Source organism: Orbicella faveolata, unplaced genomic scaffold (assembly GCF_042242905.1).
Source record: "Orbicella faveolata isolate gen_17 unplaced genomic scaffold, um_ofav_v1 contig_1, whole genome shotgun sequence".
NCBI lineage: Eukaryota > Metazoa > Cnidaria > Anthozoa > Scleractinia > Merulinidae > Orbicella > Orbicella faveolata.
This window is the reverse complement of record NW_028301536.1, coordinates 36,165,306-36,191,451: the sequence shown is the minus strand read 5'-3', so window position 1 is coordinate 36,191,451 and position 26,146 is coordinate 36,165,306. Positions and strand designations below refer to the sequence as shown.

Genomic DNA, 26,146 nt, shown 5'->3' with positions numbered 1-26,146 from the left:
TCGATAATATGTGTGCGTTGTATATAGATTACTTCATAGAAAGTGGGACGTACGGATTTTTATTCACGAGTTGCAAAACTTTGGAAAACGAACGAGTGAGTGCAGCGAACGAGTGAGTTTTCCAAAGTTTTTCAACGAGTGAACAAAAATCTGTACAAAGCACTTTCTATGTTGTAATTTGTAATTTAAAATATAGCACATATAGAATTCTATTTTAAAGGTTTATTGCCTAAAATTCTCGCTATATGTACAAAAAAGAGTGTTTACGCATGACTTCACGCCAGCCGTACAGAGGGTGTTCATTGTCACGCAATTAAAGATAAAACCATTCAGTGGATAAAGTCAAGAAATTGTGATATTATAGACGATAAATAAAGAAGACAGTTCATCAAGTTTAAAGTGTGTGCGTTGTCCCAAAGTTGAGATATTCGTCGAAATGTTCCCTGCAAAATTATAGAGCCTAGTACCTCCTTGTAAGCATATATGGGACTTACTTTGGCTGTCTAAACAACTAATTATCTGAACCGAACCAAAAAACATGTACACAAGCACTTTTCCTGATAGTTTAACTCCTACAATGGCTAAAAATCACGAGATAAGTGTATATTTTTCGAGAAACGCGATCTTAGCCTCATGTCATGCACCGCCATAACTCCGAAATTGAAAATGCGCTGGTTTCCAAACGAAGGACGCTATTGAGCTACAAAGTTGTAAACAGATACAATTTTAGTGCTTCTTATGCCTGATGAGGATAAAACATTTAGGGGCTCTTTAGTTTTGGATTTGAGAATTTGATGACGTCACGTGAACACACTCTATAGGTGCACCCAAAATAATAAGCTTACTTCGATCTAACGCGCGCTTATGATTGAGTCTATGTTACCCGACAGGTTACCATACACTGGCGACAATAAGCACTTTAAAATGACTGGCCCCAAGGGAAACAGTGAGTTTTGTTTGCTCGAGACCCTCAGTTTTCCCAGAGGCGAAGCTGAGGGGAACATTGAGGGTCCCAACTCAAAATAGAAAAAAAAATGGAAAGAAATCGTTTGCTTAACGCCGACTGGACCAGAAATTTGCCGCGGTTTCAAGGAGCAAGTTTGTTGTTTCCCTAGGGAGTCAGTGAGTTTTGACCCTCGACACGTGACTCGTTCTCCTCTAATCGGAAAACGAATTTGAGTTGGGGGTATAAAAATATTCACTTTATTACTGGTACCGAGGGAAAAAGTTTTGTTTTCAAGAGGATCCCGATGCTTTCCGAGACGAAGTCGAGGGAAACATCGAGCTCACCGCGATTCGAGGGAAAACAAAACTAACTGTATCCCAAGGTACCAGTAAGTGTTTTACGTACTTAACTAACGCTGAAATCAAACATTGTGTTAGCCTAATGCAGCAAAAGTATATTTTATATTGGCAACATACCATGCAAAACTCTACTAAACCAGAATTTCTCAACACTTTTAAGACCGATTATACACCCTCCTCTTATTTAGGCCTAACAAGCAAACTAAGGTCCGGTTCATACGTCGCATTTCTGCCGTGTCGAATTCAATTCAACGAATTAGATTCGACAGAAATTCGACGTCTAAATCGGCTGCCGCATTTCTGCCGCACGTTCGACTGGTCTTGTCGCATTATCCGACAGAAATGCGACACTGATTCAGACGTCGAATTTCTGCCGTGTCGAATCTAATGCATACATTATGTTGATGTATTGAGCATGCGTAAATGTTTTCCCGCCAAAGAAAAAGAAGAAACTTGGCCACTCTCGACCCAGAGCAACCCGAACATATTGCAACACATACTGCTCCGTTGTCAGCCTTCTCCTTCTCATTACGTTGGCGGACAATTTTTAGCAAAATTAAAGTCCTTCGTCGCTCAGTATTTTCGTCCGCCATATTGAATACTCTACGTTTAAAGCATTTTCCGCTGGCCGACAAACCCGACAGTATAAATTCTGAATTAAGTGCGACACAAGTGCGACGTATGAATCCACAGTCGAATTTCTGCCGCACGTAATTGAATTGAATTCGACACGGCAGAAATGCGACGTATGAACCGGGCCTAAGCGAAAGAAAGGAACTGGTGAAATTTAGGATAGGCAATCACAAACTAAGGATTGAGACTGGTAGATATGATCAAATTCCAAAGGTTAACAGACTCTGCCCTATTTGTGAATCCAATCAAATTGAAGACGAATCTCACTTTCTTATATATTGCAATAAATACTCTATTCTAAGAAATAAATTTTATAAAAGATAGAACATATCATTCCGACTTTTAAACAATTATCACGTTACAAACCATCGGCGAGCTTATGACTTCTTCAAATCATTATATTAATATTCAATTGGCAAAATTTATTTCATCTTGCTTTGATCTACGCAATATTCTACTTTCAAATCAAACCAGTGTAACTTTATCGCTATATCATGACATTATTATATGATCACGATAATCGTTAATGTTTTAGTTTTAGTTTTAGTTTACAAAAGCTTTTGGAGTTTAATGTAAAGTCAGGCCCAGTTCATACGTCGCATTTCTGCCGTGTCGAATTCAAGTCAATTAAGTGCGGCAGAAATGCGACTGTGGATTCATACGTCGCACTTGTGTCGCACTTAATTCAGAATTAAAACTGTGTGGTATGTCGGCCAGCGGAAAATGTTTTAAACGTAGAGTATTCAATATGGCGAACGAAAATACTGAGCGACGAAGGACTTCAATTTTGCTAAAAATTGTCTGCCAATAGAACAAGAAGGAGAAGGCTGACAACGGAGCAGTATGTGTTGCAATATGTTCAGGTTGCATTGTCAAGAATGGCCAAGTTTCTTCTTTTTCTTTGGCGGGAAAACATTTACGCATGCTCAATACATTAACATAATGTATGCATAAGATTCGACACGGCAGAAATTCGACGTCTGAATCGGTGTCGCATTTCTGTCGGATAATGCGACAAGACCAGTCGAACGTGCGGCAGAAATGCGGCAGCCGATTCAGACGTCGAATTTCTGTCGAATCTAATTCGTTGAATTGAATTCGACACGGCAGAAATGCGACGTATGAACCGGGTCTCAAAAGAATAACCTCTGGTTAATGGGAGAGCGGGCAACAATCGTGCAATTGTTACTCACCGAGGCGACATTAGAGAGTTTAAGGCCCGGTTCATACGTCGCATTTCTGCCGTGTCGAATTCAATTCAATTAAGTGCGGCAGAAATGCGACTGTGGATTCATACGTCGCACTTGTGTCGCACTTAATTCAGAATTTATACCGTCGGGTATGTCGGCCAGCGGAAAATGTTTTAAACGTAGAGTATTCAATATGGTGGGCGAAAGTACTGAGCGACGAAGGACTTTAATTTTGCTAAAAATTGTCCGCCAATGGAACGAGAAGGAGAAGGCTGACAACGCAACAGTATGTGTTGCAATATGTTCAGGTTGCATTGGGTCGAGAATGGCCAAGTTTCTTCTTTTTCTTTGGCAGGAACACATTTACGCATGCTCAATACATTAAGATAATGTATGCATTAGATTCGACACGGCAGAAATTCGACGTCTGAATCGGTGTCGCATTTCTGTCGGATAATGCGACAAGACCAGTCGAACGTGCGGCAGAAATGCGGCAGCCGATTCAGACGTCGAATTTCTGTCGAATTTAATTCGTTGAATTGAATTCGACACGGCAGAAATGCGACGTATGAACCGGGCCTAAGAAAACCACGACGGCAACGGCAACGGGAACGTCGCTAAACAAAAGATTTAATTAGGAGAATAATGGCTGTGCACGTGCGTTATGATTCTTGGTACATTTCTTTGCCGTCCTCGGCAAAACAACAACGGGAAATGACCAAATTCTGCGTTGTCTGGAGAACGAGAACCACAACGGTTAATTTTTTAAATTTTTATTTCAAGTTTATCACCGTGTCCCAGATTCAGTTTGGTGAAATTTTTGTCAGTGATAAACAAAGTAAATGACTTTAGAGTATCGCGAGATTCGTAGGGAAAATATAAAGTCATTTTTTAATCGACGTTGTCCTCGGCGTCGCCGTCGTGGTTACTTGAACTCCATATTAAGGGTGCGTTCCTTTGGGGTGATCTGGATCAGGATCAGTGATCCAAGATCACTCGTATCGCTGATCCAGATCATCTCAAAGGAACGCACCCTTAAGATTTAGCCATTGCCACTTCACCATAAATCCACCAATAATAGCGCGCGTTAGATCCAACTTAACTCCAGCATTTTACAATTATAAAATTGTCGCCCGCTCTCTCTGATAACCAGCGGTTACTTCCACTTGGAATTTTCATTTTATTTATTTTTTTAAGTAAGACCTATAGAGCACTCCTCGTGATTTACAAGCTTCTGTCTCGTGCTCCCCCAACATCCCCGGAGTGTTTGTTGCCCATCCACGACGGGTCCAAAATTGAACAAGAGAAGCTAGGGGCTAATGGAAACGTTTACACGGGACAGAATGGGCCAAGTTAAATCGTGTCTATTCGGCTCCAAGCTTATGAGCCGCTTTTGACTAGGGTCGTAGCTCTAACTGAGAAATTACAAACAAATCAACTGGTACCTAGATTTTTCCATGGGAAAGTAAAGCTTACTGTATTGTATAAACCTCACTCGCTCAGCTCTGTTCTGATTGGTTGCTTCATTATTACTGATGGTAACGCTTCAGCTGATCTAACTGTAATCAGTGAAAGTAATATTTAGGGAATAAAAATGTACTTCTAATAGTCAGATATCACTGAAATCTAAAGCACTTCATTTGACATGACTCGTTACCTATTTGCATACGTACAAAAGGCAAGTTAAAGATATGTAATTCAGCTCCGTACCTAGATATCGTGCCCGTACCTTGATAAAGTTATTAAAAATATACTTTCGTAAACATATTAAGCCGCTAGAACAATGCCATTGTGTTTGGCGTCATATCAGAAGATTTAGTGTCCTTTTATTGTACTTAAGAACATTTCAAGCTGCGGAATCGCTGGTTGCTGAATTTAATGAATTGATTTATGGAAGAGACATGTCGAAAACATAACGTTTTCTATATGCACAGAGGTAACTGTGGCTAAAAGACTTTCCTACCCACCGAAAGCATCTCTAAATACAGGTGCCGGAGCTGACCGTGTAGAGCAGATGTGAAACTGTCAAAAAACCGTTTCATGTAAGATTACACCGATGAGGCTTGTTTATTTTTAAAAGTAATGTATCTTCTACTTCTTGTTCAGTGAGCTTGGCGATCAAAAAGGTCTGCTGAGCAGTGCAGAAGATTAGTCAAGACGAATTATGAAGCGCAAAGCGAACTTTCTCAGACTTTGGCGGTAAGTCAGTAAAAACCCAGACATGTTTGATAACATAGGAAGCGATGATTTCATGTGAACAGGATAAGCAGTGAAACTGAAATACATCGCAGTATCGAAGCTAAGCTAACTCATAACATGGTGGTGAAATTGCATAAATGTAGTCTGGCAAACGAGTTGGATGGAGCGCGCCTTTTAAAAACTAACAGATAATCACAAAATCCACAGCTTCAAACTATCGTAGCTTGTAATTGATAAAGCGAATGCATTTTGCTGTTTTGGTGACCTTTCTGTTCTTGCATTGCTCTTTTTTTTTTTTTTAACACGTAGTCGGAAGCAATCAGTGAGACCCGCAGATGTCTACCAACGGGAGTAAGTAGCCAGCTTGTAATTCCTTAGTTCTGTTTTCTGGCGACACTAGAGAGTTTCGTTCTGAGTGCTGTATGGCTTGGATGCATTGCAGGGCGAACTATGTAACGCTTAGACCACGAGGTCTGGGAGCGTGAGATTTCGGCAAGCGAATACTCGGCGTACTAGAGGCGGGCGAGTCCACCAAGGCTAAGCCTAACTTGAAAAACTGCGAAGGCGTAAGAACCCTCACATACCAAAGATCGAAACCGGCGACGAGTTCGGAATCACGATCAACAAGTAACAAAGGTTAGGCCAAAACATTTGAGAGGCAGCGTGGCTTAATGACGTGCCTGAGTTCTAGCCCATCGATTCTTTTTCTACCTCAGAGTTCCGAGTTCAATTCGTTGGCCGCGTCATTCGAATAGCTGTTTGCGTAGCATCCATATTCTTAGTAAGAATTATTGTTTACGTTGAGTTTCAGTACAGCACACGTGGTACAATGAATACTACTACGATAAAATCATTGTGATTAATTGTACTTGGTAAAATTCAACAACCCCAACCATTTGTACGAAAACCGTAGTTATAACTTTATTTCTGTAACTTTTCACGTACTCAGGGCTGATCCAAGCAATAGCCGAGAAAGTTCTGTTCTCGCCTGTGTGGAAAACAACACCTTGAGGAACAGAAATATGAAGGAGAAAGGTTATAATGAAACAAAATAGATACTTACTACAATACTAGACGCAATGACACAGGTACATCTGTGCATTGATTAGTTAACGCTGTTAATCCAGGACCCCATGCAGGCTGTGGATGAAAAAAATAAACCCCCTGTGATCTGGTCTTTTAGAAGAAAAAAGGTTTGGTCTGTTTGAGTTCATTTGTGTCGGATTGACAACAAAATGACGATTATTTTAGCTGTACTGATTTTATAATGCAGTTCTTCCCATATCAATGGGACCAGAGCGGCAGTACAGTCAGTAAGTCTCCAATATAGGTTCGATCCTTAGTTCTCCTGCACATACCAGGCCCTAGGAACCAGGATTGTTTCAGAGCTTTACATGAAGGTCCTTCCAATCAACTGTTTAACTCGGTCAAGGGGCTAAATGCTGCAAACGAACATGCGGCCTTCTGATGGAATACTGAAAAATTTTTCTGAAATGCTGACTATTATCTTCCAGAAGCTGAGTTGGAGGCCACTCTAATCAATTTCCACATACAAGAAAACAGGAAAGCTCACAAAACGGATGAGTACGAGATTGAACAATTGCTACTAAGAAGAGGGCAGGTGTTTGACGTCACTGTGAAGTTCAACAGAGAATACAAGCCCGAGAGGGATGTTATTGCTCTTCTATTTATAACTGGTAAGGCTCAATTCAGTTTTTGTTGACTGTCTTCAGGACTGTTGGTAATTGAGTTAGAAACAGCAATAGCAGTAGTGGTAGTGGTAGTAATGTAGTCAGCAGTCAATAGCCAGTGGTAATAATAGCGGCATCAGCATTTTTCACTACTTAATTAGAAGCAGCAGCAGCAGGAACAATAGCTGTAGCAGACGCAGTAGTCGTAGCTGTAAATTTTAGTCAGTGGCAGAAGGACTGGGAGTAACAGCAGCAGCAGCAGTGGTAGTTGAAGTTAGTAACAGTAGCAGCTTTCAGTCAGTGGAAGTACGACTAGCACCGATAGCGGCAAGCATTTTTTTGCAACAGTAATAGTAACAGTAGCAGTAGCCTTACGAGTCAATTAAACGTATCATAGTCGATGAATGGTGGAGATAAGTGGCAGTAGTAGCAGTAGTATACATGTATAGATACTCGTAAATTTTAGCACAGAAGGCCATTAGTTTATCAGTTTATATTGTCATGTATCACTCTAGATATAGTTGTTTGATTGATTGATTGATTGATTGATTGATTGATACCTTTATTTTGACCAAGTATTTCTATCAGTGTTATGTGAACATCCAACAGAAGCCCTGAATGGTGGGTGTTTTATGTTCTTCAGATAAAAATTTTGACCAAAAGAAAGTGGCTATTGTGCGAGTCGAATTCTGTAATGCTCTCCTTCGTTGGAAATGGGGAATGCAGATTAAAGAAGCCAACGGAAACACGGTTCGTCTGTCAGTCATGTCCTCCGTTCAAGCTACGGTTGGCTATTACAATGTGAGGGTGGAGACAAAGTCTCAGGATTCCTTTGGAGAGACATCCCTGTATCAACTGAAAAACGGTCAACAGATTTGTTTCATGGAAGATAACTGAGGCAAGCTGGGAACTTAATTAGTAGTTGTCTTTGAGGATAATTTCTGTAAAGGTTTGGCGTCCGACGCGTTGAGGTTTATTGTTCAGAGTCGCGTGGAATCTTGGAATGTTTTCGATTAATTGTTCGGAAAAGACAATTGCCTACATTCCCTTCATTGAATGCTTCACTCTGAATAAATTGCCCTCTTTTTTGTCAATCAGCCATGTGCCTTTTTCCATCATTACGAAGATCGCAAATTGTAAACAGTCAAAGAATACTCCGTTTGTAGTTGTTTACATGTATATCCATTCCTAGCAAAGGAACTAGCATCTTGCTAACATAAAGATCAAAAGTCTGAATCACAGGACGTTATACTTTGAGGACATTTTAAATAAATTTACTGTAGGTTTAGCTATCAGTTTAGAAGAACTGGGGAGCTGTTAGCTGACAATCGAGGGTTTAAGGGAGATTTGTATAGATGTACTTCCAACGTGGGGCGATCTCCCAATCAAGGCCATAATGCTTATGTGAATTTCAAAATGATGATGATCCTTTCTGCTTGTGTGAATGAGTTAAAATTTCAGAAATTGTAGACCTCCTTTCACTCGAATAAGACAAAGATTGAACGAAACTCAAGTGATTCAACACGCTCATTTCATTCTTATTAATAGTTTCGATCAAATTTTTAAAAGTAGTTATTAAAACCAAGCTGCAGAATACACATTTTCCAACCCATGTGGTAATTGCCATAATTAGTGAAGGGTGGAATACCAAATAAAATGTCGTAAAAAAAACCTTGATATGTTTTCTGAACCTCAATTCACTAGTAATAACTCTCGACTAGCAAAAATATGGGGTCCAGGGACTTTATTTAAATCAAACACGTACATCCATTACGACTGTGAACTACGAGGTCATAAAAGGACTATACAACGCAAATCCAGTAAGGGGCTCTGGATGAAGGTGCTGGAATCTAGCTTAATCTAGGATTTCAGTAAAATTTTCGCCGGCAATTTCTGCTACCCATTACTCAGCTATTAGAAAATTGTACAAGTCTCATATCATGGCTATCTGCTAAAAAAAAAACCCTATCAGGCCATTTGCGAGTTGGCTTCGCCCCCGTGTCAAAATGAGTCTTTGTGCCAAACCAATTCATATGTTCATTTTCAAGTAAATCAAACTCATTTTCAAATGAAAGGTTTTGCGCGAGGGCTTGTTTAAGTAACTTAGAAATGCTTATTACCAGATGTCAGTTAAACCCCATCCAGACCCTCAGTTAATTGCACAAATATTACCAACGACGAAGAAATCGTAACTGCGGTAAACATTATATGTCAAGGTGAAGAACAAATACGAAAGCTATTGCTGGAGGACCTCAACCTGTGAAGCTACGCTGATGAGTGGTTTACTACAAAAACAAGTAGTTTATAAAAGCAAGACCGGATAACTGGTACTTACTGTAACACTACTAATACAAGTTAAAAAGAGAAACGTTTATACTGTTTATAATATTCGGCTGTGGAGCCATCATTTGTAGCAAGTTATGGAACGAGTGCAAACTAGGAGTAGACATACACGAAAGCCTCTCCAACGAGTCCAGTGACTTCACTTGAGTTGAAGTTAACGGAGAGGTTACAAAATCCCGACCTTCGTTGCGGTAAAGATACCGCAAGGAAGGCGGCAGTTATCTCTTCTTTCTGGTTAGGAAGTATTGTGTCCCTAAGATATCCAGGAAATAAAAACAGAAAAAGAAAATATTAAGAAAATATATAGAAAATATCAAGAAAAAAAATCAAGAAAAGAAAAACATCATACATGTTGCACTCCCCTCCCCACCCCACCGCTTCCTGGACGCCAGGAAAATCCCAGATAAATCAGGTTCCCTAATGTTCAGACCCAAGATAGCTGGCCAGGGGGAGATAACAGGAAATTGCTGCAGGGATTTCTGATAATTACCCAGCAGCTGCAAAATATCACCAACACTGGATCGAAGATCGGAAGGGTACTCTCAGAAAAATTAGGTGGGCGTGTGTAGCCCGCTTCCCAAAACCCTTACCCGATTCACGACCAAAACTCTTCGTTTTTTCCTACACCGTTTATGACCTGACCAAAAATGCGATACCCTATTTATGACCAAAAACGGCTGATAAACCATACCCTTTGTAGCCGCACATACCTATAGAGCCCATATAAGGGAGTACCCCCCCCCCCCTCTCTCTAGTCAGAGAGTGCTTGTGCATATTGTATTACGTGAATTAGCGAAACCTTAGTTCGCATTGTGGGTGGCAAGCATGGTAAAAATTGCAGGATTTGCATGGAAATATCCCACGATGAGAACCAGAGAGTTATTAAGGCAAGCTAGCGGATTGTAAAGCCAACTTTCAGCTCAACTGGCGCATAGCTCTTGGCGCTCATCTTATGTAAATAGCAATTTCTATTTTAATTTTTCGTTATCAAATATTTTGTTGCTCGGAAATATTAGCTGGTCAAGCTACTCTGAAATTCGAGCTTAAATAAAGTTTATGTATGTATGTATGTATGTATGTATGTATGTATGTATGTATGTATGTATGTATGTATGTATGTATGTATGTATGTATGTATGTATGTATGTATGTATGTATGTATGTTACGATTCTGTAGCATGATAATATTGCTTCTCCACCTTAAATAAAGGGTAACTGACTAGATTTTACGCTAGAAGTGAATTTATTTGATTCCTCATGATGTCTAACAACGATTGTTATTAATCCTTATACGGCGTTTATAGATGCGTTCTGATTGGCTAGTTGCGATGAAACTCAGTTTGGTTTTGATATGAAAAAAACACAAAGTTTCCTAAAAGACAGAAGAAATATTTATGGCAAACGTGATCGATTCTACTGGATTTGAAATAACAGTGTGACAAGCGGAGAAGCAAACGGCTTACTTGCAATCAACAACCATTGTTTTTGGCTCCATGTGGTTAAACTCCACGTGAAATTTCCCGTTCGTCAGATCTATCGACAACACGTTTGTTATGGATACTGTCACTGTTACTTTTTCGTTTGAGTTGACGAAACGTGAAGAAACCTGTAAAAAAAATGAAAGCGGTCAATGAGGAATATAAAAATCACATTCTTTTTGAGAGATTTGCGTTCGCCGGATAATTAGTCTGTGTAAAACTTCCGATACACACGTGCAGGCCGGGAACAACGATGGCCTTTGTTCGTATGCATTGCTTTTGAGCTAGGCAATGAAATTTTGAAATGCTTTGATGTGCTGAAGTTGGCTCAAAGGTTTTGTCAGTTTGGCCTGAGATTGGGTACGATCTTTTAGAAAAATCACTGCATATTCGAGTAGATCTATTTATTCCTTTCCATCGGTTCATTTTTTCTTCCAACGACAACAGGGAAAAACAAGAAGCCAAAAATTACCATATATAATAAAGCTTGATTTACTTCTTTTGATACACGATCAGCCAGGTCTGCATACGAAAACAGATTTTCAAGACCACATCTGAAACCGGTAGCGGCAAATATTTAACGTATTTTGGTCTGAAATAGGCGAAATAGCAGTTTCCTTTGTTACTTCGAAAAATATTCAAAGTAACAGAGCTCTTTACAGGGTGGACCTCAAAATCTGGACAGAGAATTACTTTGGGACAGCTGGTGTCACGGCAATCAATTCTAAGAAACCAGATTGAGTACTAGTCATCGCAGTAGGTTCAAAAACAAGGGAAGTAGCCATGTACAGCCATCTCACCGTGACTTCCAGTTCTGGCTTCGTAAACTCGACTACGTCTTGAATGGCAAAACGCTGATCAGTTTCAGCCACTGAACCTGTCAGAAACACTTTAATACTGCCATCTGGTATCGGCAACTTGCCCAGCAATTCAGGGGGTAAAATGTCAAAAGTCGCACTTTTTTCTACAAGAGAAAAAAAAAAAGAATTTTACCGAGGATAAAGAGCTTATTGACTTTTAAATAGAGCACCACAGGCGGCCCAGACGTTGTACACGATTAATACGTGACATTATGCTGTTGGCGATTACGTTACAATTTTAGCCGTTTATAAGACAGTGTATGAGAATGCTTCGAAAATTACTCTAAATGCTACGTGTAGAAAATAATTTGAATAAAATGGCTTACCTTATGTTTGCATTGCGTTGTTTTAATGTCTCTGGGTTCCTGGGGGTGGTTTAGAGCCATTTAGGCGAGTTTTACTTTCTGGCGGTTTGCTTCCCCTAAAGAGAAACGAAAGGCGGGCGACCCACTGGCCCGACGGCCCGCACTCAAAGCTCTGTAAATTCCACAAAAATGGTCTAATCTCGTCAGAATTGCCTCATGGTAGCCGTCGATAACTCTTCTTCCCATTCGCTCGCTCCCAAGGTTTCAACGTTTATCTTAACCGCCCGAGAATCGCTGGTTTTCCAGCTCTTGCTTTCCATTTCGGCTCCATTTCGATCCGTAACCGATTATCTTGGCCACAGGATTTGAATTTCTAGCTTAGCGACCTCGCCATCGTGACAAAGTCGCCTCCAACCGTCGAGAGGCAAGGGGCATTGGTCAGTTACTCGTTGCAGTTGACAGTGCTTTTAGGCGCTAAATTCAGCTGAACATTGTTTGCTCCTTGTATTTTTGCAGTTAACAGTGCTTTTAGGCGCTAATTTCAGTTATACACCGCGGCACGGTGCAGTTTGCATGATCAAAAAATGCCCCTTGCCTCTCGCGGTGTATAACTGAAATTAGCGCCTAAAAGCACTGTTAACTGCAAAAATACAAGGAGCAAACAATGTTCAGCTGAATTTAGCGCCTAAAAGCACTGTCAACTGCAGCGAGAGATGGCAACGAGTAACTGACCAATGCCCCTTGCCTCTCGACGGTTGGAGGCGACTTTGTCACGATGGCGAGGTCGCTAAGCTAGAAATTCAAATCCTGTGACCAAGATAATTTACAGAGCTTACCAAGATAATCAAGATAATTTACAGAGCTTTGAGTGCGGGCCGTCGGGCCAGTGGGTCGCCCGCCTTTCGTTTCTCTTTAGGGGAAGCAAACCGCCAGAAAGTAAAACTCGCCTAAATGGCTCTAAACCACCCCCAGGAACCCAGAGACATTAAAACAACGCAATGCAAACATAAGGTAAGCCATTTTATTCAAATTATTTTCTACACGTAGCATTTAGAGTAATTTTCGAAGCATTCTCATACACTGTCTTATAAACGGCTAAAATTGTAACGTAATCGCCAACAGCATAATGTCACGTATTAATCGTGTACAACGTCTGGGCGGTCTGTGGTTTAACAACTCGTTATCTTAATTGTAACGATGTTTCCAGCAGTGTTGGTCAGCAATTAATGACAATCCAGATGTTGTGATTTTGTAGACACGATGTCTCGGGTTTACTTCTAAGACTACTGAAATTTTGGCTAGACTACTCCACTGAACCAATCCGTTTCAACACAAAGTGAATTCCGCAAGGTATATCAGAAAAAAAAAAAATTTAGATCATGATAACTCACACTTTAACGAATAAATCACGAGGCCTTGGACAACATGGAAGTCAGTCGCTTCGACCATCAATATCTGCCTGCTGCTATGGTCCTTGGCAACAGACAATTAAAATATCAAAAACAGAACTTGTTCAAAAACAAAAGCTCGTCGAGTCGTGCTGGGCATAGCGTGAACAATTCGTTGCTCCTGAAATGTATATTTTCGTCAGCGAAACGCATTCTTGATTGTTTCTTTTCTCTATTCTGTCTTCGTTCCAGGGTGTTTTGATAAGCATAACATCAATACAAGATCCGGTACAACTGCATTAAGAAAGCGCCGTCCCCTTTCGAGACCATTTTTGGAGTCAATCAGTGGGTCTCGAACACGGGGGGGAGGGGGGGGGGGTTGCTAAGGAAAGAAAGAACTAACAACGGTTTTCTGAAGGTGAATTAATCAACATGACACGAGCGTGGGACAAAGAAAAATTCTGAGTCCCCGACAGGAATCGAACCCATGACCTCCCGAATACCGGGCGGGCGCTCTATCCACTGAGCTACGAGAACTCATGGAGAGCAAGGTCATTTAACTGAGTTCATATATGATAGGTGTCCTGCATACTGCTAGGATCAACGCTATCGAGTTCATCGTGAGTAGTGATAAGTTAATAGAGATGGTGAATTTTAAGCTCGGTAATGAAAATGGCCACTTTACATTTTCATTACCGAGCTTAAAATTCACCATCTTTATTGAATTCTCACTACTCACGATGAACTCGATAGCGTTGATCCTAGCAGTATGCAGGACACCTATCATATATGAACTCAGTTAAATGACCTTGCTCTCCATGAGTTCTCGTAGCTCAGTGGATAGAGCGCCCGCCCGGTATTCGGGAGGTCATGGGTTCGATTCCTGTCGGGGACTCAGAATTTTTCTTTGTCCCACGCTCGTGTCATGTTGATTAATTCACCCTCACATTTTCATTACCGAGCTTAAAATTCACCATCTTTATTAACTTATAACAACGGTTTTTACTGCAGACTGCGAGGAAACCATGTTACTCTTTGCTTTAGCTTAAAATGCGTTGCCCTTGTTCTGAAAAGTCTCAATACTTTTTTACTGCAGACGGTGAGGAAAACACTCAACTCGTGAATCTTTGGTTTAACTTAAAATGTTGAATTTTATTTTTTCCATAGCGTCCCTTTTCACTCTGAAAGTCGCCGAGCAAATTCCTACCAACTTCTCTTTTTGAAGTACAGCTTTCACCGTCTCAATTTCATTAGGGAGCTTAAGCAGTGACGACGGCTGGAAAAAAAAAGGACAAGTTTTACCTTTGAATTTCGCCATTATCTAGAACTGCTCTGCAAGCCGAGCGGTCTAAAACCCTACTCAAACTGAAGATGTAACGCCAGCGAATAATTCTAGAAGAAAATACGAAAAATTAGCCGTCGTGGCTCACGTTTTTCAAAATACCCAAAACTCGGTCATTTCACGTTGTTTTGCAGAGGACGGCAAAGAAATGTACAAAAGTTTATAACGCACGTGCACAGCTATTGTTTTGCTAATTTACCTTTTATTTGACGGCGTTTTCGTTGCCGTTGTGGTTTGCTTAAGCTCCCTAATGATACGCGTTTCGATTTTTCAGGCTCAACGAGCTCACGGAGCCAGCACTGGATTCTCTCTTCGCGATGAATATTTTCAGGGTCGAGTTAACGGGCGCATGGATCATGTGACTTTTGAGCGGTGGGAGGTGATTTGGCACAGGAATGGATTTTTCTTAACTCCTTCATCCTTTTTGGCAGTCTTCGTGTACATGTTTGTTGTGGTACAAGAACGCTTGCAGGATATTTCATGTCAAAATCACCTATCGGTCCCCGCCTAAAGATTTTTTTGTCTGGGATTTCAGGCGCTTATTTCTAGGGTTTTTTGAGTTCATTTTATAACCTCCCCTCAGCGAATTGTTAGCTCCTAATGTTTTCATTTGGTAGACTGGGCAACTTGGAAAATTTTAAGTGTCCATTTCACCCACTTCCAAAACAATCAAAAGACAAAACGAGTTGAGAGAATCTGAGGTTCTCTTTCTGTTTTTCTTTTATTTCAACTTGCATAAAGGCGAATGACAAAAGGAAAGCGAGAAGTTGAAGAAACTCTCATAAAACTGAGAATAGAATTTTATAGTAACGCACTTTTTTCCTTGTTTTCCTCTTAGTCAAGAAAAAGAAATGATTACAAAAAGCAGCTTTCTATGTGACTCACCACGTGGTCGAAGGAACAAGAGCCTGCTGTTAAGTGCTTCCAACAGAAGGCCTAAGCCGAAGAGTTATTTTTTTCAGAAAAGGTAATTATGCTCCCGTAAAGGAAGCTTTCGTTGGTATGGAATATAGCCGCCGTGACGTCACAGGAAAGTGCTTCGAACACTTATTACGAATGGCAACTGTTCCTTTGAATGAGTTTACTCTGGTATACATCTTAACTTAACTTGTGTTTCGTTAACCGCGACTGGTATATATAAAGTCTGCAAAGAAATCACTGGCAAGAATTTTAACACACGCTTATTATTCTTATTTAAAACTGGGTCACCTTTTCCTATACCTTTACAAAGAGCAAAATGAGCCACGAATGGACGAAGATCCAATGCTAAAATTGTTAAGATACCTTGACGTATAAAAATACAATTCTAAATTAAAAATTAAGTTCTTCATTTCACCATACTCTTCTTTTTTAAAAAAATAAATTGATTTTGTAAATAAAACTGTTTTTGTGATTGCTATTTTGACAGAACGTTTTGCCATAAACAAACATCCATCAAAAATCTTGCTCAAAACGTGACCGAGTCCTTGATAAACACCGTTTTTTTTTTTTGAATTACTTGTTTTCCTCCAGTTCACAGGAACCAAAAAGAGTAATGTTCCTAAAACGTTTTCACATAATTCTGTCCGATGCTATGCGTTTACAGAAATCATGTGATGTACTTGAAAAGTAAAGACAAAGCAAAGGAAAGTAGTCATATCAAATAAATTGGATGCTTTTAAATGTTGGGTAAGGTTTTCTAAATGGATTGATGACCGGGAAACGGTAATGACAGACGTTTAGAGACATCCGTTAGTAGCTGAACTGTGCTAGTTGGTGTTTCCATGGAAACAACATTGTTAACGTCCGTAACTTTAACCATTGGCGTGGTAAACTGTAACGAAGTCATGTTACTCGGAATAGGTGTTACCGTGTACATTTCAGTGTGGCCTACATCAAGCATGGTTGGAACTTGAACGGATAACGCCTGCTGTACGGGGCTAACTTGTTGTGATTCTCCCATTGCCACCAAAGATGGCGTCGCGAGAATCGATTGGTGAAGTGATGTATCCACATGAGCAGGCTCTGGAGTAGGCGTGAGGGACCTAGGACTGTACAGCATTGGAGTGTTGGTAGGTTGTCCGACCGCCATCTTCATAAGCTGGTCGGGTGAGGGTGTTGACCTGCCAGAGGGTGGGGTGGGCGTGGCCCAAACAACTGATGCCCCGCTACCCGCTGATGCGGGGATCTGGAAAAAGAAAGCATTGCTCGGACGCACGTTACTAACATTGGACGGACGTTCCGTTGCGGGGAGAATGGGCACTGGTGACATCGCGTGTACGTTGTTGAAAGAATTCAACGCGGACCCATTCTGAAACTGGACGGGCGAGGGCGTCGCAGAAGCCGGACTGGAGCTCTGTAACGATTCGGAGTTCTTCCAAGGGGACTTGACTTTGCGGTAGTAGCTAAGTGGTTTGAGAGGGCTCAAGTCATCGATGAGACTAGCCTGAATAGCAACAGAGGACTGTTCTACGAGTGCGTCATACGGCAACGGCGATGAAGACTGATGAACCATCATAGGGCGACTCGGTCCTGCTTTGGGAAACGCCTTCTCCAGCTCGTATTCAATGCGCTTCCATCGCTCGTCCTGTGAATCAAAACCTCGCTGCTCTTCTAAAAGTTTCTGTTGTTTCTGTCTCTCCAGAAGAATCTTTTGTTCAGGCGATGGTTGATTAAACTTTCTACGGGGGCTTGCTTGTTTTGGGCTGTTAAGTGACGAGCCCTTTTTCTCTTCTTGAATACTCTTGAACGGGGAGGTCGACGAGTGGAAAAATCCGCCATCACTTTCTTGTTTGATCGATGACACGTCGTCGGCACTTCGTCGTCGTTTGGGTTCCGGAGCATCTTCGAGTTGTGTTTTTCCTGACATGAACAGTGAACGTCGACTCTTCCTCGCATCAAAATCGTCTGAGTGTCTACAGGCAGAAAGGAGCTGAGACATACGTGAGACGAATTAAGGAGAAATAAATTCACAATTAGAGCATGTGAAAAATTGCTTGGCTTTCAGTTCTTAATATACTGAGTTCTGGTTGCTGAAGAACTGCACTTGTAAAGCAAAATGAAGTGCGAATAATTTTAAAAGGGTTGAGGAATACATGAGAAGAACGATCCTAGGTACAGAAAAGTTTGAATGGAAATTTCTTTTACGATATACCAGCAAGCAAATCGATGACTGATAAAAAAGTAGCCGAACAAATCAGGGTGACATGACAATCACTTCAACTGGCGGGATTATTGTCGCTAAAATTTCCAGACTGGGTTATTTGCGAAAAGGGGAAAGAACATTACAGCTAATATCGATAAAACAAAGAACCAGGCATCAAAAGGATATGATCAGGGTATTGTTGGTGCAGTTTCTTCAACTCTGCTCGGAATTTAGCTTCTGTCGGACTGGCTGTTGATGGATCAATACCTGTCAATCACAGCAGAAACCAATATTAATCAAGGAACAATCATTTAACAGTAGCTTCCTGAAAAGTTACCCGAAAACTTTGATGGAACGAAGTGACCGGATACCCTACCTAGCGCTCTTCCTCCTCGAATTTTAAGCGGCCAAGGCATTAGCGGTTTTCACACAAACAAAAAAATTGACTTGTGGCCAAGTCTATAAACAATGAATCAAGGCAAACGTACGTCATTTACAACATGTACAATGTAGGTCAGTCAGGTGCGTTTTCCCGCGCTCAGTAGCGATCGCCTGTTTCTGCCGCGAGTTCTGATTAGTTCATTTCCTTGTTTGTTTTGTTCTGATTGGCCAGGGAGTTTACTTTGGCTGTCATTCACAACGATAAACAACCCTGTTTAACACTTACTAAATGAAGCTGCCAGCTCTTGAACTGAAAAGCCGTCTTCCTCACAATCACGCTGACCCCTCTTCTTCGTACTCAGAACTCTCTCAGAACGTGAACGCGGCAACTTGCTTTTGCTCGTTTCCGTGTCTTCCGATCTTGCCCTGAGCTGTTGTTGACTCGGTCTTCGTCTGATAAAGCGTCCTACAGCACCTGGTAAAGTGAAACAACGTGATTTTGTCTTAGATTTTAATTTATGGTGACAAAGCCACTAAACATTCGTTCGAGAAACTTCCGAAAATTCCACTCCGGACGTCATTGATCGTCAGGAATACTCTTAGTTCTGTGTGAACCCTCCCAAAACCTCGATTTTGCAGAAAGTCTTGTTTGGAGCCATTCTCCCAAGGAAAATAACTTTGTATCTTAGGTCAATGACGTTATTAAAATTTGGGCAGTTACAACGAAATCAAGAAACATGAAAAAACAAAGAAAGAAAGAAAGAAAGAAAGTCTGAAATTGCTTTTGTCACGCAATCCGCCGACTATAAATCTGTCATGCAATCTCATGTTTACTTCAGTTTCAAAGCAACAAGGCTTTAACTTCTCTTCTCGATGAAACCAGCTCTCCAGGTCAGTTGAATCCAAGTTAAATGAGAAAAAAATTACAAGGTTCTGAGCATGGTCAAACTTACTTTCCTCTTCTTTATCAATCTGCATAGCTGCATTGTTTTTTGCTGCACAAACTCTCTTTACAGCCGGTGGAGTTTGGGCATCATCTAGGCAGTGACAACGAATGAAAATCAATAACCAATAATGAGCGATCCCCACCGAGGGCCATTTGTATTAATGGTTATGCCTCTAAATTCATTGACAACAGGTGCTAGTAATAATTTTATTACTGTTGTTAGGACAACTTTTGTGAGAGAGCTGGAATAATTCAGCAAACAACATCATCATACCTTGAGTGTTGGCTACCAGTAATTCCAGTTTATCAGGATCAACCCCAATCCATCTAAAGCCGGGTTTCCTGCCAGTCTGAATGCTATGGATATGGACTTTCTCTATCAATTGAAGGCTCGACAGAATGTTGGCAATGTCGTAGAGTCGTCGAACTTTGGCTGAAAGGCAAAGAAAGTTTTATGTACAGCTCAACAAAGGTATTTCCTGCTATGATTGTGTTGCACACAATTCGCAGGGATGAAGTGCCAAGGGAGGTTTGAATGATAATCAGGTACAAATTTGAAATGAAGTACTAGTGTCATCTTAGAAGTTGTGTGGATTGGAAGGCAGGAAGCTGGGATTAAAGGGGATGGGAAGACTATGGGAGGCAGTAGAAGAGTGGGTGGAAAGTTGGTCATGATCCTCAAGTGAATGGGAAACAAGGTACATGTAAAGGTAAAGTCTGCATACAAGCCAAGTGGCCCATCAGACCGGAGCTTATCCTGGTTTCTTCAGCATGAAGCGACTGGGAGTATTTCTACTCCCCCCTGGATAGGATGCTAGTCCATCACAGAGTTACCCCCTGCCATTAAAATTGCCAGTACCCATTTATACACCTGGGTGGAGAGAGGCACTGTGAGAGGAGTGTCTTGCTTAAGAACACAATGCAATGTCCCCAGCTAGGGCTTGAACCTGGACTGCTTGATCCGGAGATGAGTGCACTAACCATGAGGCCACCCCACCTCATGTGAATGGGACATAAGAGAGATAGGGAATAATAAAATACACTATTGCATATTATTATAATGGCAAGGTAGTCTTGAAGTGAATCTGGGTGTTCTGATCAGTTCTTTCCTTGTAGAGATTTTGCTGCATGGACTGTTTTCATGGAATTTGACATAAGCCTTGTATTTTTTTCTTTTCAATTGCCATATAATAAACTTCTCGCTAACCTAGCTTGCTTGAGCTGTAGTGGCACAGCTTCTGACCAATATTTCCCAGTTCGGCTCTTGCGCTCGGTTGGTAACAGGTTAATATTTTGCATGGTGAAAACACAAACTGGCAGAAGTCAGCTCACTAAGCAAGGGGTGGGCACCAGGAATAAAAAGTGTCAGAAGTGGGAAGTTATATAGTTGAATCTGGTTTTTTGAACTCTCAGGGGAAAAGAAAAATAGCTCAAAAATAATAGTGAGCACTGAGGTCAGCATTAACAATGAAAGTAGTAATATTACTAATACACGATAAGTGCCATGGAATGCAACTTTTTTTATGTTAATTACATGTACTAACACTTATACGAGATTGAAGTGTGATGAAAATCAGAAAGGGCCAAATCTTTTCTGACAAGATCTGATGTGATGATGATGTCAATCTTTCAACTCCAACAATGGGTTTCAAAATAACAGGGTCAAAAAAAAAATCTATAGGAAATGGGGTTTGAGATCAATATAACAGGAGATAAGAGAAGTAACACAGTTCAAATTAACCAGTTCAAATATGTGCTCAAATTCCATGAGGTCAAGATATGAACTAATGCACTACAAATGTCTTACAAGTTTGCTTGCTGATGCAGCAGTAACCGTTTATTTGAAAGTAATTATTGTTTCAATGCCTAATATCAAGTTGTTGCATGTAGTTTCTTACTTTTGTATTTTGTTTGGCCTTCTTCTTCTTCACCTATGAGTACATTTGCTGCATCCTCCAATGTAACATGTCGTGTCTGCATAGCAAACAAACAAATAGACGTTCAACAGTTTGTAAATCTGTAGTTCATCTGGGTGAGAGTAGTTTTGAAAAGAACTGTTGTTGGTGATTGATGTTCAGTCAATGATGATGCTGCCAATCCTAAGATATTGTACAGGATGCTTATCTCTTGAACATCATCGACTAACACTAGTCACTTGACCCTGAAGATGACTTCCGCTCAGGTTGTCTCCAACAACAGTTCTTTTCAGAACTACCCTCACCCGGACGATCACACAAGATGAACTACTGAACTCCAGGGTTCAAACCATTTACACTGTATTAAGTTTGTAAGGTCTGATTGGAGAGTTGTGGGATAACCAAATTTTATGAAAAGCATTTAGTGTAATTACTTTTTTGGTGGATGTCATGCAGTGACTACCATTGCTTGTACTTACCTCAGAGACTAGAAACATCATCAAGAATTTTTGACTAAGGACCCCTAATGACTTGTCTTTTCTACAGTATTCACTATCTGCTAAAAACAAAGGAACAGTTTACAATTCATTAAAGTAAAGCTTAACATATTCTGATTTTTGAACTTACATGTAAGATTCTCATTCATTAACAAAGCCAATCCTCACAGAGTGTATATAACATGTGTTGTCTCTCCATAACCTGGTTAAATGTACATATGTATATGGCTTAGCTCCAACAAGTGTGTACATGTAGCTTGATCCCTGATAGCAAGTCTGACTGCTGTGCAGCGTTTCAGGGTTTCATGAGTTTGGCCATTAATTCACAAAAAGTACAGTAGTAAACCATTTGAGCCAATTGTAGTAAGTGTAATCATGAGAGAAAGATTTCTAGATTTTATCAAAACCTTGGTTCCTACTTAACACATCTACATGGTACATTTACATGTAATTTTTAATTACATGTAGTAGTGCTGTAAGATCTCAGAAAGCTGGCCAGCCCAGTTGACTGAACTCACATGAATAAGCTCTTAAGTGACGCACATTGAAAATTGTGTCCCTTAACCTGGAGCTAGTGGGCTTTATCCTTCACTTGCCTGATGGGCAAGTGAAGTTTCTCAGAAAATGTTCAAGGGAATTTAATTGTAGAAGTACTGTCAGTAAGATCTATGAATTTTGGGGGCTAGTGAAAATGACTTTGGGGCCAGTAGCTGAAAATTGGTTTTCTTTGTACCCTGCAAGTGCTGGATTTTAAAAAGCCAGGCACCTGTACATACCTTTAAATTTGAGCTTTTTATTAGCATTATCCTCTGCTGAATTGTCTTGCATGGTTGAAGGTGGTGGCATGGGGCTGTTGTCCAATTTGGGCATTGTTGGTGTTAATGCTTGGACAAGGGACATGATATTAGAATCCTTTGGGAGTATCAACGGCAACTGGGTTGGCATAACTGGAGCCTTGGCCTAAGACAGAAAAATTATATTACAGACTCTTAATTAATGAATTCTACATGTACACATAAACAATATACATTGCAAAGGAGTGAAAAAAAAATCTAGTTATAGTAATAGCCATCTCTTATCTGTAAGCCCATAAATGAAAAGCAGACTTGCACATAAGCTCACTTGCTCACTGACATGTATTTTACATGTCATGCAAATAATTTGATAAAAAGGTTTTTTTGAGAAAATTCATTTGTACATGTATTTCTGTTACACAGCAGTATATCTCAAAACAAGGGTTCTGGGGTGAAATAATTACCTTCTCCTTTTTCATTTCTTTGGTTTTGGGATTTTCCTTTCCTGAAGGTGAGGGCTTTAATTTTAGTCCTTTTGAAACAGCATAGTTCTGTTTAACAAAAAACAAAAAAAATAAATTAAACCTACATGTACATACATGTAAATACAAGTTTGATATACATGTGTATAAATTCTTATACAGATGATCATACATATCTATTTCTTTCAAGCTTGGTGCTTTAATAAGTACAATTAACACCTCAGATTTTTTTTACTTACTATTACAAACTCAACAAATGCCTAGCAGTGTAAACGCAGTGCATCTTACTTGGCAAATAAAAATTTCTTTAGGCAAATGGTATCAGTGTTCATACAAAAGCACCCTTTTTCAGAGTCAAATTTTCAGGACTTTTCCAGATTGATTTTCCCAGGACTCTAAAATTCGCGTTAACCCAGGTTTCACTCCCAAGATCTCGATGTTTATTCTTCTTACTGTCTGTCATACATTTCATTTTATTACTTGAGTTTAACAGATTTCTAGAACTTTCCAGGGCCTTTTTCCAGGGCTGTCACTAAGGGCCGTAACCCATAACACCTTTTATGGCTGAGTATGCTTGAGAGGCCCTTGATGTTACAGGTGTGAAGATCAAGGCGACAAGCGAGTCAAAACTTAATAACAATCCTGTTTTCCAGGACTTTCCAGGACCCATATAAACCCCAAGTCTATATTGAGATGCCATTTATGAAAAATTTATAACAATTTATTACATTGTTGTACCTTTAGTTTGATGAGGGTAGAGGGAAGTCTTGATTTGCCATGCCAGATGTATCTGTTCTTTGCATATCTCCTGATTACTTCCACACTTTCTAAAACATTAACAATGTCATATATACGTCTTCTTTCCACACCTGCAACATAATAATATTGTTTTAAATGTAGTCAAAAAAACCTAATCCAATTCCACTGTTTGACATGCATTTTATCTATTCTCTTAACCCGCTTACATCTGTTTACTGGGTCTGATGTACGGTATTTGAACATTTTCCTGAATGATGGAAAATCCAATTAAACACACCAACACTGGAAAACATCTGAGTTATCTTGGAGGGGTGTATGGAAACCAGAATAACAAATAGCGACAAATAATCATTCAATAATCACAGTTGGCTTAAATACCTGTACAGTTAGCCTACATACATGTTCTAACCAGATTACTATTTAGGATGGTTATGATTATTCAGTGACTTTTTGCTGTTGCATATTTGTTATCTGTGTTTTCCAGACAGAAATCTTGAAGAGGCTAAGGCTACATTTTCTAACTTGGATAATAGGTGGTTTAGAGTCTACAACTGTAGAGAGACATTGGATTGCAGCCATTGGTCGGCTTTACAGCTTGTATGACATGTCATTGTGGAGTCAGTTTCAGCAGACTGTTAATTGCAGATGTTAGGTAGTATTGTCTGGCAAGCAAGCAAGCAACAATCATGATTTAGTAATTTCCTAGCGTTAGCTATCAGTGCTGGCTACTTGTTTTATTTTGATTAAATGAAGGAGTTGTTTTCTTACTTAGGTCTTTTGCCACATCATCTAGCCCAATCTCAATAAACTGATCCACCTTTGGGTACTCTGGGTATTTTGACAGAAACCTGTTGCAAAGAGAACAGAGAAATGTTATTTGAACATACAAGTGCAACTAAAAATCGAAGCATATACTACAAATGTTACATATTTTACATGTACGCTTTCCATAAGCACCAGTATTTCACGAACGGAGAAAAGCGCAAGCATTAAGGCAGAGATCTCAAAAAAGAGCAAAGTGCCTTTATGTCACATTTAGATCTGGACAGACGAATACATGACTGCTATGAACATTTCTGTAACGCCACCTCGTGGTTGATATGCCCGTGAAAAATCATTACATTTTCACTTGATTGTTGAGAAATCGAAGGTTTAGGAAAATTTGACGTAGTGTCTCCTGATCAAAAGAAAATCATCTACACGTAATATACCTTCAATCAAAGAACACATCAGTAGCTTTTTGGCTAGTAACCAATTTGTTTTCAGTTCTCATTACAAATTCAAACATTGCCACGTCTAGCCAAATTTGGCGCTAAACGGTTAACCAGGCTACAACGCTCGTTTCACTTACTTCTGACACAGAAGGCCAAGCGACTTGTCTTTGCGGCTAATAGTGATCTTGCTCCCTCCATAATCGACTTGACTAGAGTCTTCATTTACGGTTTTGTCGCTCCCGAGTGCTTCAGATTGTCTTGAATTTGAAATGAGCGCGTTAGCTGCCGTATGAAGGGTCTCGAAGGTGTTAAAACTTTGACCAGGAAACAGTTCTCTTTTCTTGATTTCCCTATCGCGAATTGCCGGACTAGCAGCACTAACAAGCATTTTAAGATTAGCTGTAGGAGTCAGTGGATCGTCACTGGTTTGATTTGTCGAGCTCTTTGCTGTACCGACGACCTTTGGTGGAGTAGCAGGAGGTCCTTGATTCCAAACACTATTCAGCTGACTTTTGCAATCCTCGGCAGTGGGCGCTGCCATTAGTTGTTTCTCCTGCACTGGTGACCCATCAGCGACCACATTAGTCCCTTCACAGTTTGTAGCTATACAAGAAAGCTCCGCCAACGAAGGATATCGCCGCAACGAAAGGGAGTGCGATGAACTATTGCACTCGCTTTCGGTAGAGTTGGCAATGTGATCTGTATCTGTTGTATAGTCGTTATCCCAGTTTTCAGGAATTAATAGTGCTGGGTTTGATTCCATAACGTCCCTAACACAATTCCAGAAGAAGTTAGTTTAGTTAGGCTGGCAGAAAGAACAAACGGATGAAATGTATTCTGAATTTACAACAATATTCATGAGTCGTTACAAATGTCGGCGTCTAGCTGGCGCGTCCTAATAGTAACGGAAAGTTGTCTTCGATTTCAAACTGAACAGATCTCCAGAATGTTATACAATAACTGATCAAAATAAAAGTATTATAGTCATAGAATGACAGATAAACCTTGCAAAATATCCAGACTGTGTCAGAGAATTTGTAGCAATTTTTAAGACTACAGAGTGAAGAGGCGGGAAGCGCTAATCTCAGCGTTTGTGATCGCGTTACTACATTGGGTAACTTACCTCTGTTCCAAAATGTCTGTCAAGTTCTCTTCGAAGACAACGCCGTGCAACTTTGCGGATAATTCATGTGGGTGTAAAATCACTTTAAGGGCAGCAAGAAGCTAAAGTAACTGAAATATCACCTCGCCTTTCTTTCCCAGTACAATGAATCCGCGTTATAAGCGGTTGTGAGTTTT

At 40.3% G+C, this 26,146-nt stretch overlaps 3 protein-coding genes across 3 annotated transcripts in view; 2 read left to right on the top strand and 1 right to left on the bottom strand.

Annotated features, from left to right (window-relative positions):
- Positions 1-5,292: 5,292 nt before the first annotated feature.
- LOC149118929 (coagulation factor XIII A chain-like) lies at positions 5,293-8,974 on the top strand. Its single transcript, XM_089294094.1, has 4 exons — positions 5,293-5,327; positions 6,277-6,362; positions 6,842-7,024; positions 7,662-8,974. The coding sequence occupies exons 1-4, from the start codon at positions 5,293-5,295 to the stop codon at positions 7,913-7,915; spliced, it is 558 nt and encodes a 185-aa protein (XP_089150220.1). The 3' UTR covers positions 7,916-8,974.
- Positions 8,975-15,431: 6,457 nt separating this feature from the next.
- Positions 15,432-26,138, bottom strand: LOC110065547 (uncharacterized). The gene is made up of 13 exons (XM_089274448.1): positions 25,971-26,138; positions 24,985-25,617; positions 24,402-24,481; positions 23,613-23,743; positions 22,857-22,943; positions 22,375-22,558; positions 21,581-21,657; positions 21,084-21,159; positions 19,460-19,618; positions 19,193-19,276; positions 18,526-18,714; positions 18,045-18,125; positions 15,432-17,656 (listed from the first exon to the last, which is right to left on the bottom strand). The coding sequence occupies exons 2-13, from the start codon at positions 25,608-25,610 to the stop codon at positions 16,413-16,415; spliced, it is 3,018 nt and encodes a 1,005-aa protein (XP_089130574.1). The 5' UTR covers positions 25,611-25,617; positions 25,971-26,138; the 3' UTR covers positions 15,432-16,412.
- Positions 23,739-26,146, top strand: part of LOC110065546 (nuclear pore complex protein Nup205-like) — a 36,104-nt gene continuing 33,696 nt past the window's right edge. Inside the window, exon 1 of the mRNA XM_089274442.1 lies at positions 23,739-24,285. Within this exon, the coding sequence (XP_089130568.1) occupies positions 24,279-24,285 (7 nt within the window). The 5' untranslated portion in view covers positions 23,739-24,278. The remainder of the gene's footprint in view (positions 24,286-26,146) is intronic.

Bases quoted from the DNA above. Each gene is read 5' to 3' on its own strand.
- LOC149118929 (XM_089294094.1), top strand. From the start codon at position 5,293: ATGAAGCGCAAAGCGAACTTTCTCAGACTTTGGCG. The intron at 6,363-6,841 runs GTTATAATGAAA...ATTATCTTCCAG, and splicing joins CAGAAATATGAAGGAGAAAG to AAGCTGAGTTGGAGGCCACT. The intron at 7,025-7,661 runs GTAAGGCTCAAT...TATGTTCTTCAG, and splicing joins TGCTCTTCTATTTATAACTG to ATAAAAATTTTGACCAAAAG.
- LOC110065547 (XM_089274448.1), bottom strand. From the start codon at position 25,610: ATGGAATCAAACCCAGCACTATTAATTCCTGAAAACTGGGATAACGAC. The intron at 19,277-19,459 runs GTATGATGATGT...GTCACTGCCTAG, and splicing joins ACTGGTAGCCAACACTCAAG to ATGATGCCCAAACTCCACCG. The intron at 18,715-19,192 runs GTAAGTTTGACC...TCACTTTACCAG, and splicing joins GATTGATAAAGAAGAGGAAA to GTGCTGTAGGACGCTTTATC.